The 17,445-nt window shown below is 37.0% G+C and overlaps 3 protein-coding genes and 1 pseudogene across 3 annotated transcripts; all 4 read left to right on the top strand.

The window, feature by feature from the left end:
* Positions 1-2,798: 2,798 nt before the first annotated feature.
* Positions 2,799-3,764, top strand: LOC109087755 (olfactory receptor 13C2-like). Its single transcript, XM_019101948.2, has one exon. The coding sequence runs from the start codon at positions 2,799-2,801 to the stop codon at positions 3,756-3,758; it is 960 nt and encodes a 319-aa protein (XP_018957493.1). The 3' UTR covers positions 3,759-3,764.
* A 1,625-nt stretch (positions 3,765-5,389) lies between these two features.
* LOC122146526 (olfactory receptor 13C2-like) lies at positions 5,390-6,336 on the top strand. Its single transcript, XM_042765740.1, has one exon. The coding sequence runs from the start codon at positions 5,461-5,463 to the stop codon at positions 6,334-6,336; it is 876 nt and encodes a 291-aa protein (XP_042621674.1). The 5' UTR covers positions 5,390-5,460.
* A 3,519-nt stretch (positions 6,337-9,855) lies between these two features.
* On the top strand, positions 9,856-10,860 carry LOC109087765 (olfactory receptor 1468-like). The gene has a single exon (XM_019101954.1). The coding sequence runs from the start codon at positions 9,856-9,858 to the stop codon at positions 10,858-10,860; it is 1,005 nt and encodes a 334-aa protein (XP_018957499.1).
* A 3,472-nt stretch (positions 10,861-14,332) lies between these two features.
* On the top strand, positions 14,333-15,494 carry LOC122146363 (annotated as a pseudogene).
* Positions 15,495-17,445: the final 1,951 nt, after the last annotated feature.

Genomic DNA, 17,445 nt, shown 5'->3' with positions numbered 1-17,445 from the left:
GGGCTGTTTCATATTAGGATTTTGTTTAAAATCCCCCACCGCAGCCCCGCCCAACAACATCAAGCCCCACCCCCAGATAAAAATATATTCCATCAGCTATGGGTAGGTCTCTGACTAAATACTAATACCTAGTGGTGAAAAGCAATAGCAAAAGTAATAGGTCAGTGTTATTAAATTGCAGACAAAGATTTTCGATAACTAGGTTGGCTTGTATGTTTGGTGCAGAATGGGTGCGGTAGGGGACCCAACATCATTTTCTTTAATCGCAAATTGTCAGTGGCATCTCTACTTACAGTGACAGACAGTAAACAGCAAAATGTAGGCTTTTCAAACTTGAAATAGTTATCCCTGCCTGGGTCAAAACCCTGGGTAAACACAATCCTGGGTTATCATGTCGTAATTACCGTGTAACGATATAAAAACCTTCATAGGCACGGGAAGAAGCAGGCGGGAACTGGCGAACATTTAAATGCAACTTTAATTCCAAAACAAATATAAAACAGTGCGACAGCCCCTCGCAGACGACTGCATCGCACAAACATAAAACCAAGCCACAAAATAAAACCCAGGCCTGGTCCTCTCTCGTCTTACACATTCGTCGCTCCTCCCTTTATCCTTCCGGAGCTCCTCCATGGGACTCGAGACCGGTAAGTGGCGTAGGTGTCGCGCATTCTCATTAACTCCACCGGTACTGCCTAAGTAGCGCCTAAATAAAACTGGCAGCGGTCAGGTGGTACAGCAATTATGTGGTTCAAGTTGTAGCTCTCCAAACATTTCTAGCTTACAAGTTGTAATTACAAGTTCTGCACTCATGTGAACACTTTGCTGTTGATAGTGTTAACAAAGAAACATATAATTCCAAATAAGATTAGAAAGATGTGTTGTCATCTCGGAATTACAGTAATTATGACATGATGTGAACGCAGCTAAAAGCTCTAGCAGTTGACTTCCTAGTCTTGTGACATGACATTAATCAAAATCACAAACCCCACAAAACCATCAAAGACATGTACTGCTCATTTAAAAATAGTTGCTAGGTTATTCACCCATCACTTTTACATATGCATTTTGGCCCTTTATTAACACTGACACAAGGATTTTTGAGCCCTCTGACCTCTGCTCCTCCTCCATTGTTTAACCCAATAATCTACACATTCCTGACAGAGGAGTTCATGGTGTCTGTGAAACTTTTTAAACAAAGAATCATATTTATATCTTCAAAATAAATCTCTTTTTCCCTATTTTAATAATGGTAATAGCCAAGTCTCTGTAAAAAAATTAGAACACAGAAGTCTCTGATTTCTCATTGTGTTGTAATCCTGCCACTCAGTTCATCAAGTTAGTTCTCCAGTGATCACATGTTAGCAAGCTTTTAATTTAGCAAACCCCCTCTCTTGCTTTTCTCGGAGGTGTCCTCAAATCAGCTTCTTTACCTGTGCGCAGTGTGGGGATGCCTTCTTGTGGATGGCAGTGATTGCTTTTGGGGTGAACAATGCAGTACAGGTCCGGGGGTTTAAAAACGGTATATGTAGAGTCAACTGAGCAATGCCTAGCAGCGTTTGCTTATCATAAGTTATCAGTGCATAACATTTCTGCACTGTAGAATAGAAACAAGATACATAAAAAGACACAAAAACATGGCATTGAAGAGAGAACAAGCAAACATGTCTGCCACGAAGGGCACCATGTGATCCAATTCAACATGTTGAGGAACCCTAGGTACCATTCTTTTGGTGTTTTTCAGAGTCAGTAGCAAGATCTCTTTAATGTGCTAAGTTTTTATAACTGTGACCTTCATTGATTACAGTCTGTATAAACTTTTAATGCCGTATGGTGCTGTTCTACAGATGCACGTGCAATAATTGTTTATGGTTCATTTATCAAGCATGGAAAACATTATTTAAACAATTTCTGTAAAGATATACAAAGTTTATTTAGATATGCAACAACAAACGCTAACTTATAGCTATAAGCTACACCATAACTAATGTCTATAACTGTTGGCCTGGAGCAGCTGTGATATATAGCGTTGTGGGTTTACTGTTGGTTATTACTGGATATATCACCAGTATGAACACTGGGACTGTTCACCATTTGTATGACTCTTCTTGTCTCTGCACATTCTAAGATTCAGCATTTCTAGCACAATGGCGGAGAACCCCCCCCCCATACTGTTATTGTGTCATAAAATGTTTACCCCATTTTAAATGTGATCCCTCACCACTAAAACAACAGATGCCTACTTTTTGTAGGTTAAGGGCTCCATTCACAACTGCAGTTTTGCACATCCTTGTGGATTAGTCAGTGTATCTGATTCTGATGTATACCTGATCATGCTAGATCTGTGCTATGATTGGTCAACTGAAGTCTGGAGAGGCCTGGCATTCATATCTGAAGGATATATGTTGTAGTTCAAGTCAGGGGAAGTCTTATTACAGTGCAGTTTCTGTACTAGCTAGAGCAAAACTTTCTATAGTTGTATCTTTCTTTCTGTGAGTAAACCTTAGCTACTGAATTTGCAGCATTTATTATACAAAATCTTGCATATTACAAAATTTTTGTTTAATAGGACAATGGAAGTTTTTAAGGTGCATGTTAAACTATAATTGTGCTTTTAGAGCTTGAAATGTGTGTGTATATATATATAATTGCTTAATTATTTGAGATTTTAATGTAGTCTTAATATCTATCTGAGAGTCAATTGTTGGAATATTTGTTTTTATAATGAAACCATGTTTAATAACATACTGCTTTTCTACCCAGAGAGGATGAACACAGGATCAGTGAGTGAACTCGCCATGAATCTTGATTTCACTGAAAACAGGAATATTTCCATCCCATCTTATTTCTACATCAGTGGTTTTTCTGGTATACCTCACATAAGATACTATTACATATTCTTGTTTTTTGTCTACATTATTTCTTTGGTTGGAAACTCCTGCCTCATGTATGTTATTATTTTAGACCGAAATCTTCACACTCCTAAATACATTGCTGTCTTTAATTTATCACTGACAGACATTTGTGAGAGTACTGCTGTGATCCCTCAGCTACTGGATACATTTTTGTTTGGGAATCAGCTGATGCCGTATGGACTGTGCTTGAGTAATATGTTCTCTGTCTTTGTGTCTATTTCAACACAGTCCTTAACTCTTGCTGTTTTGTCTTTTGACAGATTAGTGGCTATTTGTTTGCCACTGAGGTATCATATGATTGTGACTCACAGATCAATGCTTTTTATAATTGGAGTCACGTGGGCAGTGGCACTGCTTATGTTAATCGCTGCTACAATTTTCATCAGCAGACTTTCTTTCTGTAGAGTGATTGTCATCATAAATAGTTTCTACTGTGATCATGGGCCTATATATCGTTCTGCCTGTAGCAATAATTTCCCAAGCTCTGTGATAGCCAATTTGTACCCGATACTAATTCTTGGCTTTCCAGTATTTTTTATTATCTTTTCATATACATGCATAGCTGTGACATTGTTCAGAATCACAACCCCCCAAGACCGTCAAAGAGCCACAAAGACATGTACTGCTCATTTAATATTAGTGGCTATATTTTATGTGCCCATCACTTTTACATATGCTCTTTCTTCAATTATAAACACTAACACAAGGATCATTAATCTCTCTTTGACCTCTGCACTTCCTCCGATGCTTAACCCAATAATCTACACATTAAAGACAGAGGAGTTTATGGTCTCTTTGAAAAGGCTTCTTAAACGGAGAATCATATTCCCATCTCCAAAATGAACACTTTTTCCAAATTTTAAAAACATTGTTAGACAGACACTGTTGTCATTTGGATTGTTTCATTAGTTATATGCTTAAATGTTCTGCATTTCTAAATATGATTTATCATTACAAGTTCTGTGAAAGCCAGACAACAGGTACCATGACCCCATAAACCCACAACAAATGCTAACACTAACAAACTACTGTAATGAATTAAATAATAATAAAAAAAACAATTTTCATTGTTATTAAAATAATAGTGTGTAATAGTGTTAGTGTGTAATTCTTTTGTTCCTTACTTAAAATGTATCCGTGCTCCTTTTCATCTGACCTCTATAGGGAAGTAATAAAAGGGGCACTGTGGGCCACCCATCAAAAAGGACCAAAACCAGAGAGAATTACAGTTTACTTTTGTTTTACTATAGTCATAGTTATTAAATTGATTTACTTATTTACTTTTAATCAGTAATTGCAAATAATTTAAAAAAAAATGCATAGTATAGATGAAAATGAATTGATAAGTAAATAAATAAATAGTGGCCTACTCTGATGTGTGAAATAAATTTGTGAATATAAAACAATAAAAACAAAGACTGCCTAAGAGTAATAGCTCTACACAAAATAGTAATAAATATATATCTATTTAATTACCTAAATACATATATTACATTGAATATTCAAGAAAGCCGTTCATTGTCAGGTGCATACCAAGTTTTTAACAATATACAAAAAGTTATACACCTTAATTTGCAACTCATGTTTTTGGGAAACACATAGTAATGTAATGTAGGCCTAACAAATGTTTGTAACTTTTCTTGTAGAGCATATTCTTAAGAGCTACGATCCATTGTTCCTGGAACACCTGGCCAAGGCAAGTCCTTTAGCTGATTTTTTAAAAAAGGTAAAAGATAAAAGGGCTTTCTTTTGCATGTTCTTTCACTTGGCCGTGGTCTCCATCCTCACTATTGTTGCATTTGTCTGTTCACATGACTGTTCATTTACAAGAGCCATCTGATAATGAAGTGAATGATTATTAGCGTTGCATTCATGCCTTTAGCTAAACAATAATGAATTGTAAAATCTCTAGGAAAAATAAAATAATACAAAGAGGGGGTCACAAAATAAACCAGTTACACTGTAATTTCTTCTGATGGCTCTGATTGCCAAAAGAAGCTTTTAGGATGTTAAGAACACAGAGATCAAGGAAACTCTACAAGTGCTAATATTAGCAGTGTTTCAAAACTCTACTATTTAAAAAAAAAAAAAAAACAGCTGTAAAGGATAATTTTTTTTTTTAAAGAATTTTTTATAAGATTTAGCCTTAGTCGTTATGAAGCAACAAATAGGCTTCAGTTTCTCCTCTCTTTGGATTAGTACCAGTGCCAGTTCTGTTCCGTGATTGGTCATCTGACAAGTCCAGCGAGGCCTGGGGTTTGTAGTAATCGCTCAACTGAGGGATATATAGTTCAATATGTAACAGGTCAGGGAAAGTCTTTTTACAGTGCTGTCTGCTGTATACATCAGATCCACTCTTCACTTTTCTGTGAGTAAAAGTATTTAAAGATGCACAATAACTTAATGATTACTTAAATGTATTATAATTGCTTTATATGAAACTCATTAGAACATTTTCTGTCTCTATGTCAACATATCTTTCTTGTCTTGTGAAATTGGTTTCTTACCACAATAAATAAATTCACTTATTTTCTGCCTAGACAGGATGAATGGAGGATCAGTGAATGAACTAAACATGAATCTTGATTTCACTGAAAACAGGAATATTTCTATTCCATCTTACTTCTACATCACTGGTTTGTCTGGTATACCTCACATGAGATACTATTATATATTTCTGTTTTTTGTCTATTTTATCTCTTTGCTTGGAAACTCCTGCCTCATGTTTGTTATCATTATGGACCGAAATCTTCACACTCCTAAATATATCTCCGTCTTTAATTTATCACTGACAGACATTTGTGAGAGTACTGCTGTGATCCCTCAGCTACTGGATACATTTATGTTTGGGAATCAGTTGATACCATATGGATTGTGCATGTCCAATATGTTCTCCAATATGTTATTTTTTACAGAGCAGTCACTAACTCTCACTGTTCTTTCTTATGACAGATTAGTTGCTATTTCATTACCACTGAGGTATCATATGATTGTGACCCACAGATCAATGCTTGTTATAATTGGAGCTTCATGGACACTAGCACTGTTGCTAACAATGATCGGAGCAATTTTTATGAGCAGACTTTCTTTCTGCAAAGTTATCGTCACTGTTAACAGTTTCTACTGTGATCATGGGCCTATATATCGTTCTGCTTGTAACAATAATTTCCCAAGTTCTGTGATAGCCAGTTTGTTCCCAGCGATCATCCTTGGGTTCCCAGTATTTTTTATTATCTTTTCATATACATGCATAGCTGTAACATTGTTCAGAATCACAGCCCCACAAGACCGTCAAAGAGCCACAAAGACATGTTCTGCTCATTTAATATTAGTGGCTATATTTTATGTACCCATCACCTTTACATATGCTCTTTCTTCATTTATAAATGCTAACACAAGGATTTTTAATCTTTCTCTCTGACCACTGTGCTTCCTCCAATGCTTAAACCCAATAATCTACACATTCATGACAGAGGAGTTCATGGTGTCTGTGAAAAGACTTTATAAAAGACAAATCACGTTTCTGTCTTGGGAATAAACCTATTTTTTACCGTGTGTTGTTTTGTTCATATATCTTCATAATGTTAAGAATAATTAATGTTTGATATTATATGTTAAGAAGTGCAAACAGAAGTTAAAACAGTCATATAAATGCATAACAGAAAAAATGCAGATTAAGTCAGTCTTTTATTTACAACATCAAGATTCCATATTAAAGTGTGTTATTTCATTAGTTTATCTTATATCTTTTTCATGTGAGTTAAAAAAAATCTAGATGTTTTGTCAATTTGTTAGGGTAGTTCTTGTTGCAGAACGTATGTGCATAAAGACTCTGGACAAGATTTAAAATGCTAGAGTTATTATTATTATTATTTAATGGGTCCCATAAAAACAGTGGTGTATGTGACTTGAAACAACTTTTGTTTTTTGTTAATTGTATGGTCTATGATGAGTTTTCGCCCCTCATAACCCCCTTTTCACAGCTGAATGAGTTTATACCTCAGACCCATAAAGCTAGGATGGGCAGTGTTTTTTCATAAACATTTTTTGTTACACTAATTTAAAGACTGTTCACATCCTGATAGCAATCAACAATTAAAGTGTTCTAAATTATATTTAAATATATATATATATATATATATATATAATATATACTGTATATATATCTTCTGAGGAAGTCTTAAGACCACAAAATGTTCATCCTATCATTACATTCAGTTAAAATAAATTATAGGGTGGCCTGCCTGGCTATTGGGCATGGCTACTGTAGCAGGCTGAGCCAGAGGGGTATTTAGCCGGTGTGGAAAATGAAATTCATAATCCATTATAAAAGTGCTAGCCAAAATTTCCTCTAACAGAGTTTACAATAGTAACCAAGATGTAACTTCAACACTGTGTCAAATTACTGACAATAGAGGTCCTATACTAAACGCTGCAACCAACTGAACTGTGTTACGGGTTTAGGGGTGTAAGTGCAGACAGGCTGTTGCGTGCCAGGTAGTGGATACACTCAAGCTATGTTATAACCATCCCAATGCCCAGAGTAAGTGACCTAAATCTGTCTATCTAAGGGTGTTGTCCTCACTATGATGTATTTCTGAATGTTTGGTCACATGGGTGCAGGTGGATATTTATCAAAGCCACTGGAAGGCAAGGTAAATCTGTCAGCGCAAGTGCTACACCCAGCTAGTTACCCATGTTTTACCTGTTATTAACCAAGACTCGGGACAAAACCAGCTCTACCCTGAGATTGTAGAATCTCTCAAAGGTGTTGTGTGTAGCCCAGCACGCAGCTCTATAGATATCTGCCAACAAGACATTATTCGCTAAAGCCAAGGAGGCTGCAACACCCATGATGGAGTGAGCCCTCACTCCCAGGGGACATGGTATACCTTGGGCTTGATAAGCCAACAGAATGGCATCCACAATCCAGTGGGCCATTCTTTGTTTGGAGACAGCCTTCCCCTCCTGTTGTCCTCTAAAGCAGACAAAAAGCTGGTCAGAGCTCCTAAAGCTTTGTGTACTGTTCAAGTATATGTGCAGGGCTGTTTTTTCCCTTGTAGAAGAAAAAACAGTCAGTTTATCAGTTAAAGTCAGTTTCATTGATGCATCCCCAACTAAGAAAAGCCAAAGGAAAACAGTGACAAGGAACACCAAAAACTTCTTCTGTGACAGAAATGGAGAAAAAAACCTTGTGAGCATTCTCCTCTGGCCAGATGAAACCTGCATGGTGTGGGTTAATTTCAGGCTGCAACACATGTCAGATTGAGCAGAGGACTCATCTGGTTTTCATGGTCTTGCCCCGATGGCCGTATAGTTGACGAGGTCTTCAAGAGGGGGTCTGTCTTTGGGGCTCATCTAGTTGACATGGTCTTGTTGATATGGCTGTAGAGGTCGTCTCTAGGTGCTGGTCCACCATCTGGACTGGATACCGACTGGATCCAAGTGACTGCAGTGACCACCTGATCTGAATACGGTCTGGTTCTGGGTGGCTACAGTGACCTCAGAATAAGAATAAAACAGACTAATACATATAATCATGCATCAGTAGCCTAAATACTTTCATGATGATAAAATCCCCTTAATGTTTGTGTCTGTATTTTGACGCCAGAGGTTTCTCTTTGACAGCAATGGGGTTTCCTACTGGCCATGTCGCAATAAAGATGCTAAATTGGGCTTTTGGTGTGACACTGCTCTTTAGATTTGCGACAGTATTAGGTGCCCTAGTGAGTGAGAATGGGTGTTTAATTACTAGGGTGACCAGACATCCCATTTTTCCCCGGAACAGTCCCATATTTCAGCTCTATTTTTAGTGTCCTGTATTTCAAAATTTCTTTACCACTAGGAGATCAGAGCGAGTAGTAGTAGTGTTCTGTCATGTGACTACAGCATAATCAAAGGTAGCCAAGCTTACCGTAGAACAAAATAACCATCCAATCACAATTCGTTATTGATTAACTTGTAGGAATCACATAGAATTGACATACCAGAAGTGTTCTTGCTTGCGCATGTACACAATCAGTTCTATTGCACCAGAATTGTCAAATAGACACACAGTTGTCAAAATGTCGATCATGTGTAGTATCTCCCATAAATACAGTTGGTTATGGCTTAAGTGAACTTAAACAGGTGGGTGAAACCGGATATGTGTCGATGTGTTACATCCATGCGTTCAGTCTTAAAGGGACAGAAGGCCAATTAAATACCTGTCTGTGTCAATAATGTTGTATATATATTCTATCTATCTATCTATATATATCTATCTATCAATATATATATATATAGATTGATAGATAGATAGACAGACATGAAATAAAATTTCTCATATCGTGGTCATATTGCCCACCCCTTGCCCACCCGTCCCATATTCCACCATGAGAAATCTGGTCACCCTATTAATTACGCAATACGTTAATGCTTGCTAAAATTGGTGATTTGTGGAAAGGGAAAACTATTATTAATTTTAACTGGAGCAATACTTATAAACCAACTCATCAAAATGATTTTCTATGGTTATGTGTCTTCTAAGCTTAATTTTTCTATTTTATAATTGCAGAATGCAAATGATTTGCTACGTTTTCATATGCACGTCCCTTCTTCAAGTCTACAGGGAAAAGGGTTGATGCATGAACTAAAGCCCCAAGTTCATGATCTCAATATAAATATGTCTGATGATTGGTAGCATAATGTCATTCTGGCAGCTTTGGGGAAGGTAGAGTATACACAATGTGTTTCCTCTGTTCTCTCTAATGATTTTACTGCAATGACTGTAAACAATTTTATTATTAGTTTAATATTAATGTTAAAAGGACATTTAAAACTTATAATTAATTAATCATTGTGACTGGAAATCAAATCATTATGGCAATATTCTGGTATTTTGTGTATTTCTGTAACAGTTCTTTATCACAGGTGAAACAAAAGCCAGACAACAGTTATCATGAGCTCCATGCAGTCAAACTCCTCAACAGATGTGACCTTTGTTCGTCCTGCAACATTTTTTATCAGTGATTTTTCTAATATTCCACATTCAAAATATTACTATGTGTTCTTGTCTTTAGTGTATGTTGTGACTGTTTTAGGGAATTCATTTATCATGTGTATCATATATTTGGCCCGCAGACTTCACACAGCCAAATACATTGCTGTTTTCCATCTGGCCCTTTCTGATCTGTGTGGAAGCTCAGCTTTGATTCCAAAAATCATAGACATGTTTTTATTTGATCACCAAGACATTTCTTATGAAGCGTGTTTAACAAATATGTTTTTTGTATATCATTTCATGAATCTGCAGTCTTTGACACTACTTGCTTTGGCTTATGACAGACTGGTTGCTATTTGTTTTCCTCTACAGTATCATGCCATTGTAACCAAACCAGCCATGTTTCTGATCGTAGGGGTGATGTGGATTGTGTCTGCGACATTTTTTTCTGTACTTGTAGGTTTGGTGAATAGAATATCTTTTTGTAGGTCTAATGTACTTAATAGTTATTTTTGTGATTATGCCCCAATCTGTGGACTAGCTTGTAATGATATTTCCATAAATATTTTGATGGGTAAAATTTCCTATGGTCTCCTGATTTGCACACCACTCATACTGATCATCATTTCATATTTCTGCATTTCTGTGGCTCTGCTTAAGATTGCTCATGGTGCTGACCGGATCAAGGCCTTAAAAACCTGCACCTCACATCTCATATTGGTGGCAATTTTTTATCTCCCAGTTTTATGCAATGTCCTTGCATCTGTAACAACACCTTTGCATCCAAACACCCAGATAATTAACAATTCTCTGACACAGACAATACCTCCAATGCTGAATCCCATTATATACACTCTAAAGACAGAGGAGGTCATGCAGTCAATAAAAGAACTGTACAAACGCAGCAAAGTGAATACAACTAAAGAAAGAAAAACTAAATGCAGTAGGATAAAGTTAAAATAATTACAGGTGTAATCTCATATCTTCTGATCAGTGTGTGAAATATTGCAATATTGGTGTTGATTTTCATTACCTGCCTGAAAGAAACTCTTTTGACTACAGATATTTGATTAGTTGTTTCATCTGTGATCATTAAATAAATATCTTATTTAACAGAGTTGATTGATTTTGAAACTATGTAGATGTTGTAAACTCCCATGGTGTTATAAATAGACACAGTATATTGAAAAATTAAGTAAAGTTTCTGTAATTGCTTATTCAAAACCATGTACAAAATAATTTAAGTGAAAATATAAAGCTTTAAAAATATTCACATTTTTTATTCCGTGATTTAATCTTAACAAGTCAAATGAAAGTACATTAGCCTTACAATTCTTTCAATATAACAAATGTTTTAAATATGCTTCTGCATCATGTTTGTTATACTTATGAACAGACACTTTGAATGAATCATTAGCTGGCATTTGTTCTGCTGATTGTGGCCCTCAGACAGTTTGTGAATTAAATCAGTTTTTCTTTTCTTGAGACCCCAGATCATGTAATGTAGGCATGTGCTTCAGGGAACTCAGTCTTTATATTAATCTGTGTTTATTTAACTAAAATAAAAAAGTCAATACCTACAAGCAGTTACACAACCCCATCACACACAGACAGTGTAAGGCCATATAACAGTATTCTGCATCTGTGAACCCACACAGTAAACAACACATGATGGCAAGACAGCATTTTAGTACTGCAACAACTAATTCACAAAACAGATTTAAAGGGGTCATATGATGCGATTTCCATTTTTCATTTTCTTTAGTGTGTTACGTAGCTAATTGTGCATGTGTAAGATCTGCACAAATCACAAAGCCCAAAACAAAAGGATTTATTTTATCTAAAAGAGGAGGCTGATCCAGACTGGGCTAAAACGCGGCTCAAAATGCCTCGTTCAAACATGCCCCCACATCTCTGTGTCACGATGTGGAAATATTTTTGCTTAATGTCACCCCAAATGTTCATGCAAAGAAAGAAGGTGTGGTTTCAGGAAGTTGCAGTAGTGTTGATACAGCCATGTCAGGGTGACGCTGTGTGTGTTTCTGTGCAATAGCGAAAGCACTTTATTTGGCCTTCCGAAAGTAGATGCAATTAGGAATTAGTGATTAAGATTTATTTCCAACAGAACAGCACAACCCAGATGTTCGAATTTGTGCAGCGCATTTTATGGACAACAGTTTTGTGAACCTAGGAGAGTACAAGGCTGGCTGTGAACAAAGGATATTTCTAAAAAAAAAGGGTCAAAAAACACCACAAAAGGAGTCAATTCCGACTTTGCTATGACAATCTGTCACGCGCCTCTGTTTCCCTATCGGGCTTGAACTGATGGTTAAAACTAATGACATTATTAAATGTCTTTATATTTAACGTACTTTGAAAGCTGAAGCTCGCGATTATGGAAAAGGGGCATTACATTTCCAACGCGTGCTTGTGGTGTTCGGCCAATCACAATGCACTGTGTGTCAGCTGGCCAATCAGAGCAGACTGTGCTTGTCTGAAGGAGGGGCTTTGTAGAAAACGACGTGTTTGAGAGAGGCGGGGCATAGAGGACCTACAATAATGTACAGTATTTGAAAAATAATGTTTTTTGAACATTAAAGCATGTCAACATATTCTATTACATTAAATACACAAAATAATGATCTTTAAAATAGCATCATATGACCCATTTAAAAATTGTCATGTAAATACTCTACAATGATTTTTATTATCAATTACCCAGGTCTGTGCAACGTGCCTGGAGAAAGTGCGCTAGTGCTCAAGAAGGCAGATGACAAAGTTTTTCACTGATCTATGAGACTTGAAGCCTCTCGCCGTAGAATCGCCTTTGCAGAGGATCAAGCTGAATCAGCGACCCTCTGCTCGGCTGATTCACTGCTTCTCCACCGCCTTCAGCATCGCAGCAGTAGCGGTCCGAGCTGATCCCCTGCTGCCATCCGGCGAGCCTAAAAGAGCTTATTTCTAAGAGGTAAGTTCTAAAAGAACTAAATCTCGGTTTTATAATCTGGATGTCCCGGCCTTACTGGCCGGGTCCTTTCTGCTTAAAACGGACGCACTCTGGCCATATGGCAAAACCAGTGCTTCAGGCGTTTGCCTTCTTCACTGTACGCTCTTGGCTTCCACTGGGTTCTGAGGCTGTACAATTTCTCTTGGAACAATTACTCAGTGCCGGGCCGACCTCTGTGAGTTTGGCCCTGTTGCCTCCTGTGGGGCTTCCCTGTGAAATACTTGGTCCTTCTGGGTCCCATTTGGTGCTTAAGGCAAGTTCAAGTATTAGTCGTTCCTCTAGCATGACATGGTGGGATTGCACTGTTTCCCCATAGCATCTTAGCAGACGCAGTACGAGTGAAGTATCGATTGGGAATGTACTCGGTTTCTAATGTAACCTTGGTTCCCTGAGATACGGGAATGAGTACTGCATTGCTGGCCATGCTATGTAGCTGCTTGACTCAGTCGAAGTAACCTGAGGATCCTATTACTCTGGTGGGCTTGTCGCCATAGGCTCGTGCAGCCCTGCTGCTGAGCAATTGGTTTGTTTTTTTTAATTCACTGCACGAACCAATGGCCGTGCAGTTACACTGCATTATTGAAAAGGCTTCAATATTCGTAGAAAAGGGAGGTTTCCCATAGCATCTTAGCAGACACAGTACTCGTTCCCGTATCTCAGGAAATTAAGGTTACGTTAGTAACCATGTACGTTTATTTAACGTTTCAGGGATGCTCACATAGTTTTATATGGGTTAACTTACTTTTCCTGAGCCAATGACTTGCATTTGACTGTGATTATCATTATTTTTTAAATAATCTACATTAACAAAAGTATTTATATTTATCATGAAAGGCCCATCCTGAAAGTGACGGAAATCTCTGCTTAGCGCTTAACAAACTTCACAAGCATGTATGCACATGTACCTCAGTTTATGTGTGACAAGGAAAATAACACAACAGTGTTGACTGAAATGTATTTTTTATGAAATATTTGTTGTTGAATGTTACAATTAGTTTTGGGTCACATTTAATTGAAACATGTACCACTATTTTTTTTATGACATTTTAGTGAGAAGTGGGGAACAGTAATGAGACTTGCTTGCTTTACTTCCGTTCTTGCTCTGTAGGGAGTATATAAAGCATTGCTTCATCAACTAATGTCCCAAGATTAAGAGAAAGATCTCATATAAAATTGGTGCTCTGATGGTTGGTACAAATAATTGCATTGTGGTGGCTCTTCGGAGAGAAGGTAGAGTATAAGCCATATGTTTCATTTCTTTCTCTAATCCTTTACTGCAATGACTTGTTTTATTACTATCATTGTAATTTGTATTCTTAAATGTACTGTGACTGGAAATGGAACCATTTTGTGAATATTCTCTGTGATTGAGTGTATTTCTACAGATACAGCGGTCACAAGTGCACAAAAAGTCCGAAACAGTTTATCATGAGCTCCATGCAGTCAATTTCCTCTGCAAATGTGACTTTTGTTCGTCCTGCAACTTTTTCAATCAATGGCTTTTCTAATGTTCCACATGCAAAATACTACTATGTGTTCTTGTCTTTAGTGTCATGTTTGTGACTGTTTTAGGGAATTCATTTATCATGTGTATCATATATTTGGCCCGCAGGACTTCACACAGCCAAATTACATTGCTGTTTTTCATCTGGCCTTTTCTGACCTGTGTGGAAGCTCAGCTTTGATTCCAAAAGTCATTGACACATTTTTATTTGAGCATCAGGTTATTTCATTTGAAGCATGTTTGGCAAATATGTTTTTTGTATATCATTTCATGAATCTGCAGTCTTGACACTACTGTGTTTTGGCTTATGACAGACTTGTTGCTATTTGTGTTTCCTCTACAGTATCATGCCATTGTAACCAAACCAGCCATGTTTCTGATCATAGGTGTGGATGTGGATGTTGTCTGTCACATTTTTTTCTGTACTGTAAGTTTGCTAAATAGACTCTCTTTGTGTTAGATCTAATGGGATGACGATAGTTATTTTTGTGATTCATTTCCGTATTATAGCTGACTTGCTTGCAATGATAATTCTATAAATATTTTGATAGGAAAAATTAGCTTTGGTCTCCTGATTTTGCACACCACTAATACTGATCATCATCACATATTGCTGTATTTCTGTGGCTCTGCTTAAGATTGCTCATGGTGCTGACCGGATCAAGCCATAAAAACCTGCACCTCACATCTCATTTTGGTGACAATTGCTACACTTGTTATCTCCCAATTATAAGCAATAATATTGCATCTATAACAACACTTTTCCATCCAAACACCCCGGTTAATAAACAATTCCCTGACACAGACATACCTCCTATGCTGAATCCTATCATATACACTCTAAAGACAGAAGAGGTCATGCAGTCCATAAAAGAACTGTACAAACGACGCAAGATGAATACTGTTGTAGAAAGAAGAATAAAAATGCAACTGGAAGAATTCAAAACAAAAATTACAGGTTTAATCTTAGTTTTTATCAGCTGTGATCATTCAAGCATCTAATTTAAGTTGAATTGATTGACTGATTTTGTATGTTTGATGTTGTAACAGATGTTTGTTGTGGGTAAAGAGGCCAGATATGTTTAGAATTGAAAGCTAGTAACTTTGCTTTGTGATTGCTTCCTTTGTTCAAAACAACACACAAATAATTGCAATAAAGATTCTAAATAATAAAGGTTCAAATGCATTATTCACTTTAGCATGTAATATTGCTGGTTAAACAGCGAGTTTAAGGGAATCAGCTTTTTCTTGAGTGATCCGAGACAACATGTAATACAGGCTGCTGTGCATCAGCAAACCAAATCATTAGGTCTTATTTAACTAAAGTAAAATAAAGTAAATAGTTTTTCATAGTCAAAAACTATGACAAATAATCCCATCACAAAATGTATACAGCAGCTTTTGGCATCTATAAACCCCACCTAAAAAGTCAAAAGGAAACATATTTACAAAAAAGATGCCAGGATACAACACAGGCCTACCTATGAGACAAGCATTTTCATACATAATTTTTTTTAATATGTTGGAGGTAAACTCTGCAGGACACCGGCCCCCCATGATCGAGCTTGGCGACCCCTGCTCAACACCATTGTTTCAAAGACTTGTCAAGTGTTTATAAAAGCCTTTTTACCATGCCATGTTTGGGCTGTTTAAAGGGGTCCTAGTATGCTTTTTCACTTTTTTCAACTTTAGTTAGTCTGTAATGTTGCTGTTTGAGCATAAAAAAGATCTGCAAAGTTACAACAGCTCAAAGTCCAATTCAAAAGGAGATATTTTATTTAACAGAAATCACTTTTCAAAACTACGATGAACGACTCTTGTTGGTCTACAAAGCATATTTTCCGGGATTTGTGATATCACAAATACCGATGAAAATGGGATGAGACCTTATTGAGCTGCACTAGAGAAGACAATTGATGTTATCACACACTAGCCTCCCCAAGGCAGGAGAACTTAGAGTGGTTACAATCATCCGGGTTTAAAATCGTGCTCGAATGATTTTGACACAGTATTTACACTGAAGCTCGCAGTCAGGCGGCTTTGGTAAGGGCATGACATTTCCCGACCGGGCGCCGCCGAGTGCTGCCAATCACAACACATACTGGTCCAGCTAACCAAATCACAGCACATTTCATATTTCAGACGGCGTGCCTTCATTTGGATACAGAAACTATTCCAGCCGTTCATGCCAGACAGGGGAGAGAGGGTGTTGTAATTAATGCAAATTTTGTGAAAAATATTTTTTTTCAAACAAACCTAGTATGAGAGCCTGTTCTAGTACACCCCAAAACAAAAACAAGACTTTGTAAAAGAGCATTACTGAGGACCTCTTTAATTGTTAGGGATTTTGTTTTAAATCCCCCACCATTTGTTTTAAAATCCCCCACCACGCCCTTACCCTGCAAAGCATGCAAAGCTGCACCCCCCAGATAAAACCTATGTTTTTGCGGCTATGCAGGCTTGTGCTTCAGTGAAAAAAAATGACTATATAAGGCCTTGTTTGTTTAACTAAATTAATATAGTCAAACTCTATGATAAACAATTGCTTCACCCCAAAACATAATATAACCAGCAGTCTGTACACATGACACAACAGATTTCTGAATCTATAATCCCACCTAATGAATAATACCAGATAGAATGAATGATAAGAATCTAATGTGACTGATACTGTTTATACATTCAAAGATGTTTTACAAACAGTGAAACGTGGCAGTACTGGTAGAATACTCATGGCTGGAAAGACCTTCCAGTCTATTTTATTCTATTCTATTATATAATAATTGCTGAGTCTAGAGAGTTTGCCCTACATTTTCATATGATGCCCCTTCTTCTTCAAGTCTGTAGGGAGAAGCATTGCTTCATAAACTAAAGTCCCAAGCCCCAGCTATGATCTAATATAAATCTGTTCTGATGGCTGGGATAGTAATGTCATTGTCTGGTAGCTTTGGAGAAGGTTTAAAAGTGTTTCCTTTGTTTATCTCTAATGCTTTTACTGCAATGCACAGTTTTATTATTTATAATTCCAAGCATTTTG

The sequence above is a fragment of the Cyprinus carpio genome, chromosome A10 (assembly GCF_018340385.1).
Source record: "Cyprinus carpio isolate SPL01 chromosome A10, ASM1834038v1, whole genome shotgun sequence".
NCBI lineage: Eukaryota > Metazoa > Chordata > Actinopteri > Cypriniformes > Cyprinidae > Cyprinus > Cyprinus carpio.
The sequence above is the reverse complement of the archived record's forward strand: the minus strand, read 5'-3'. Positions and strand labels throughout refer to the sequence as shown.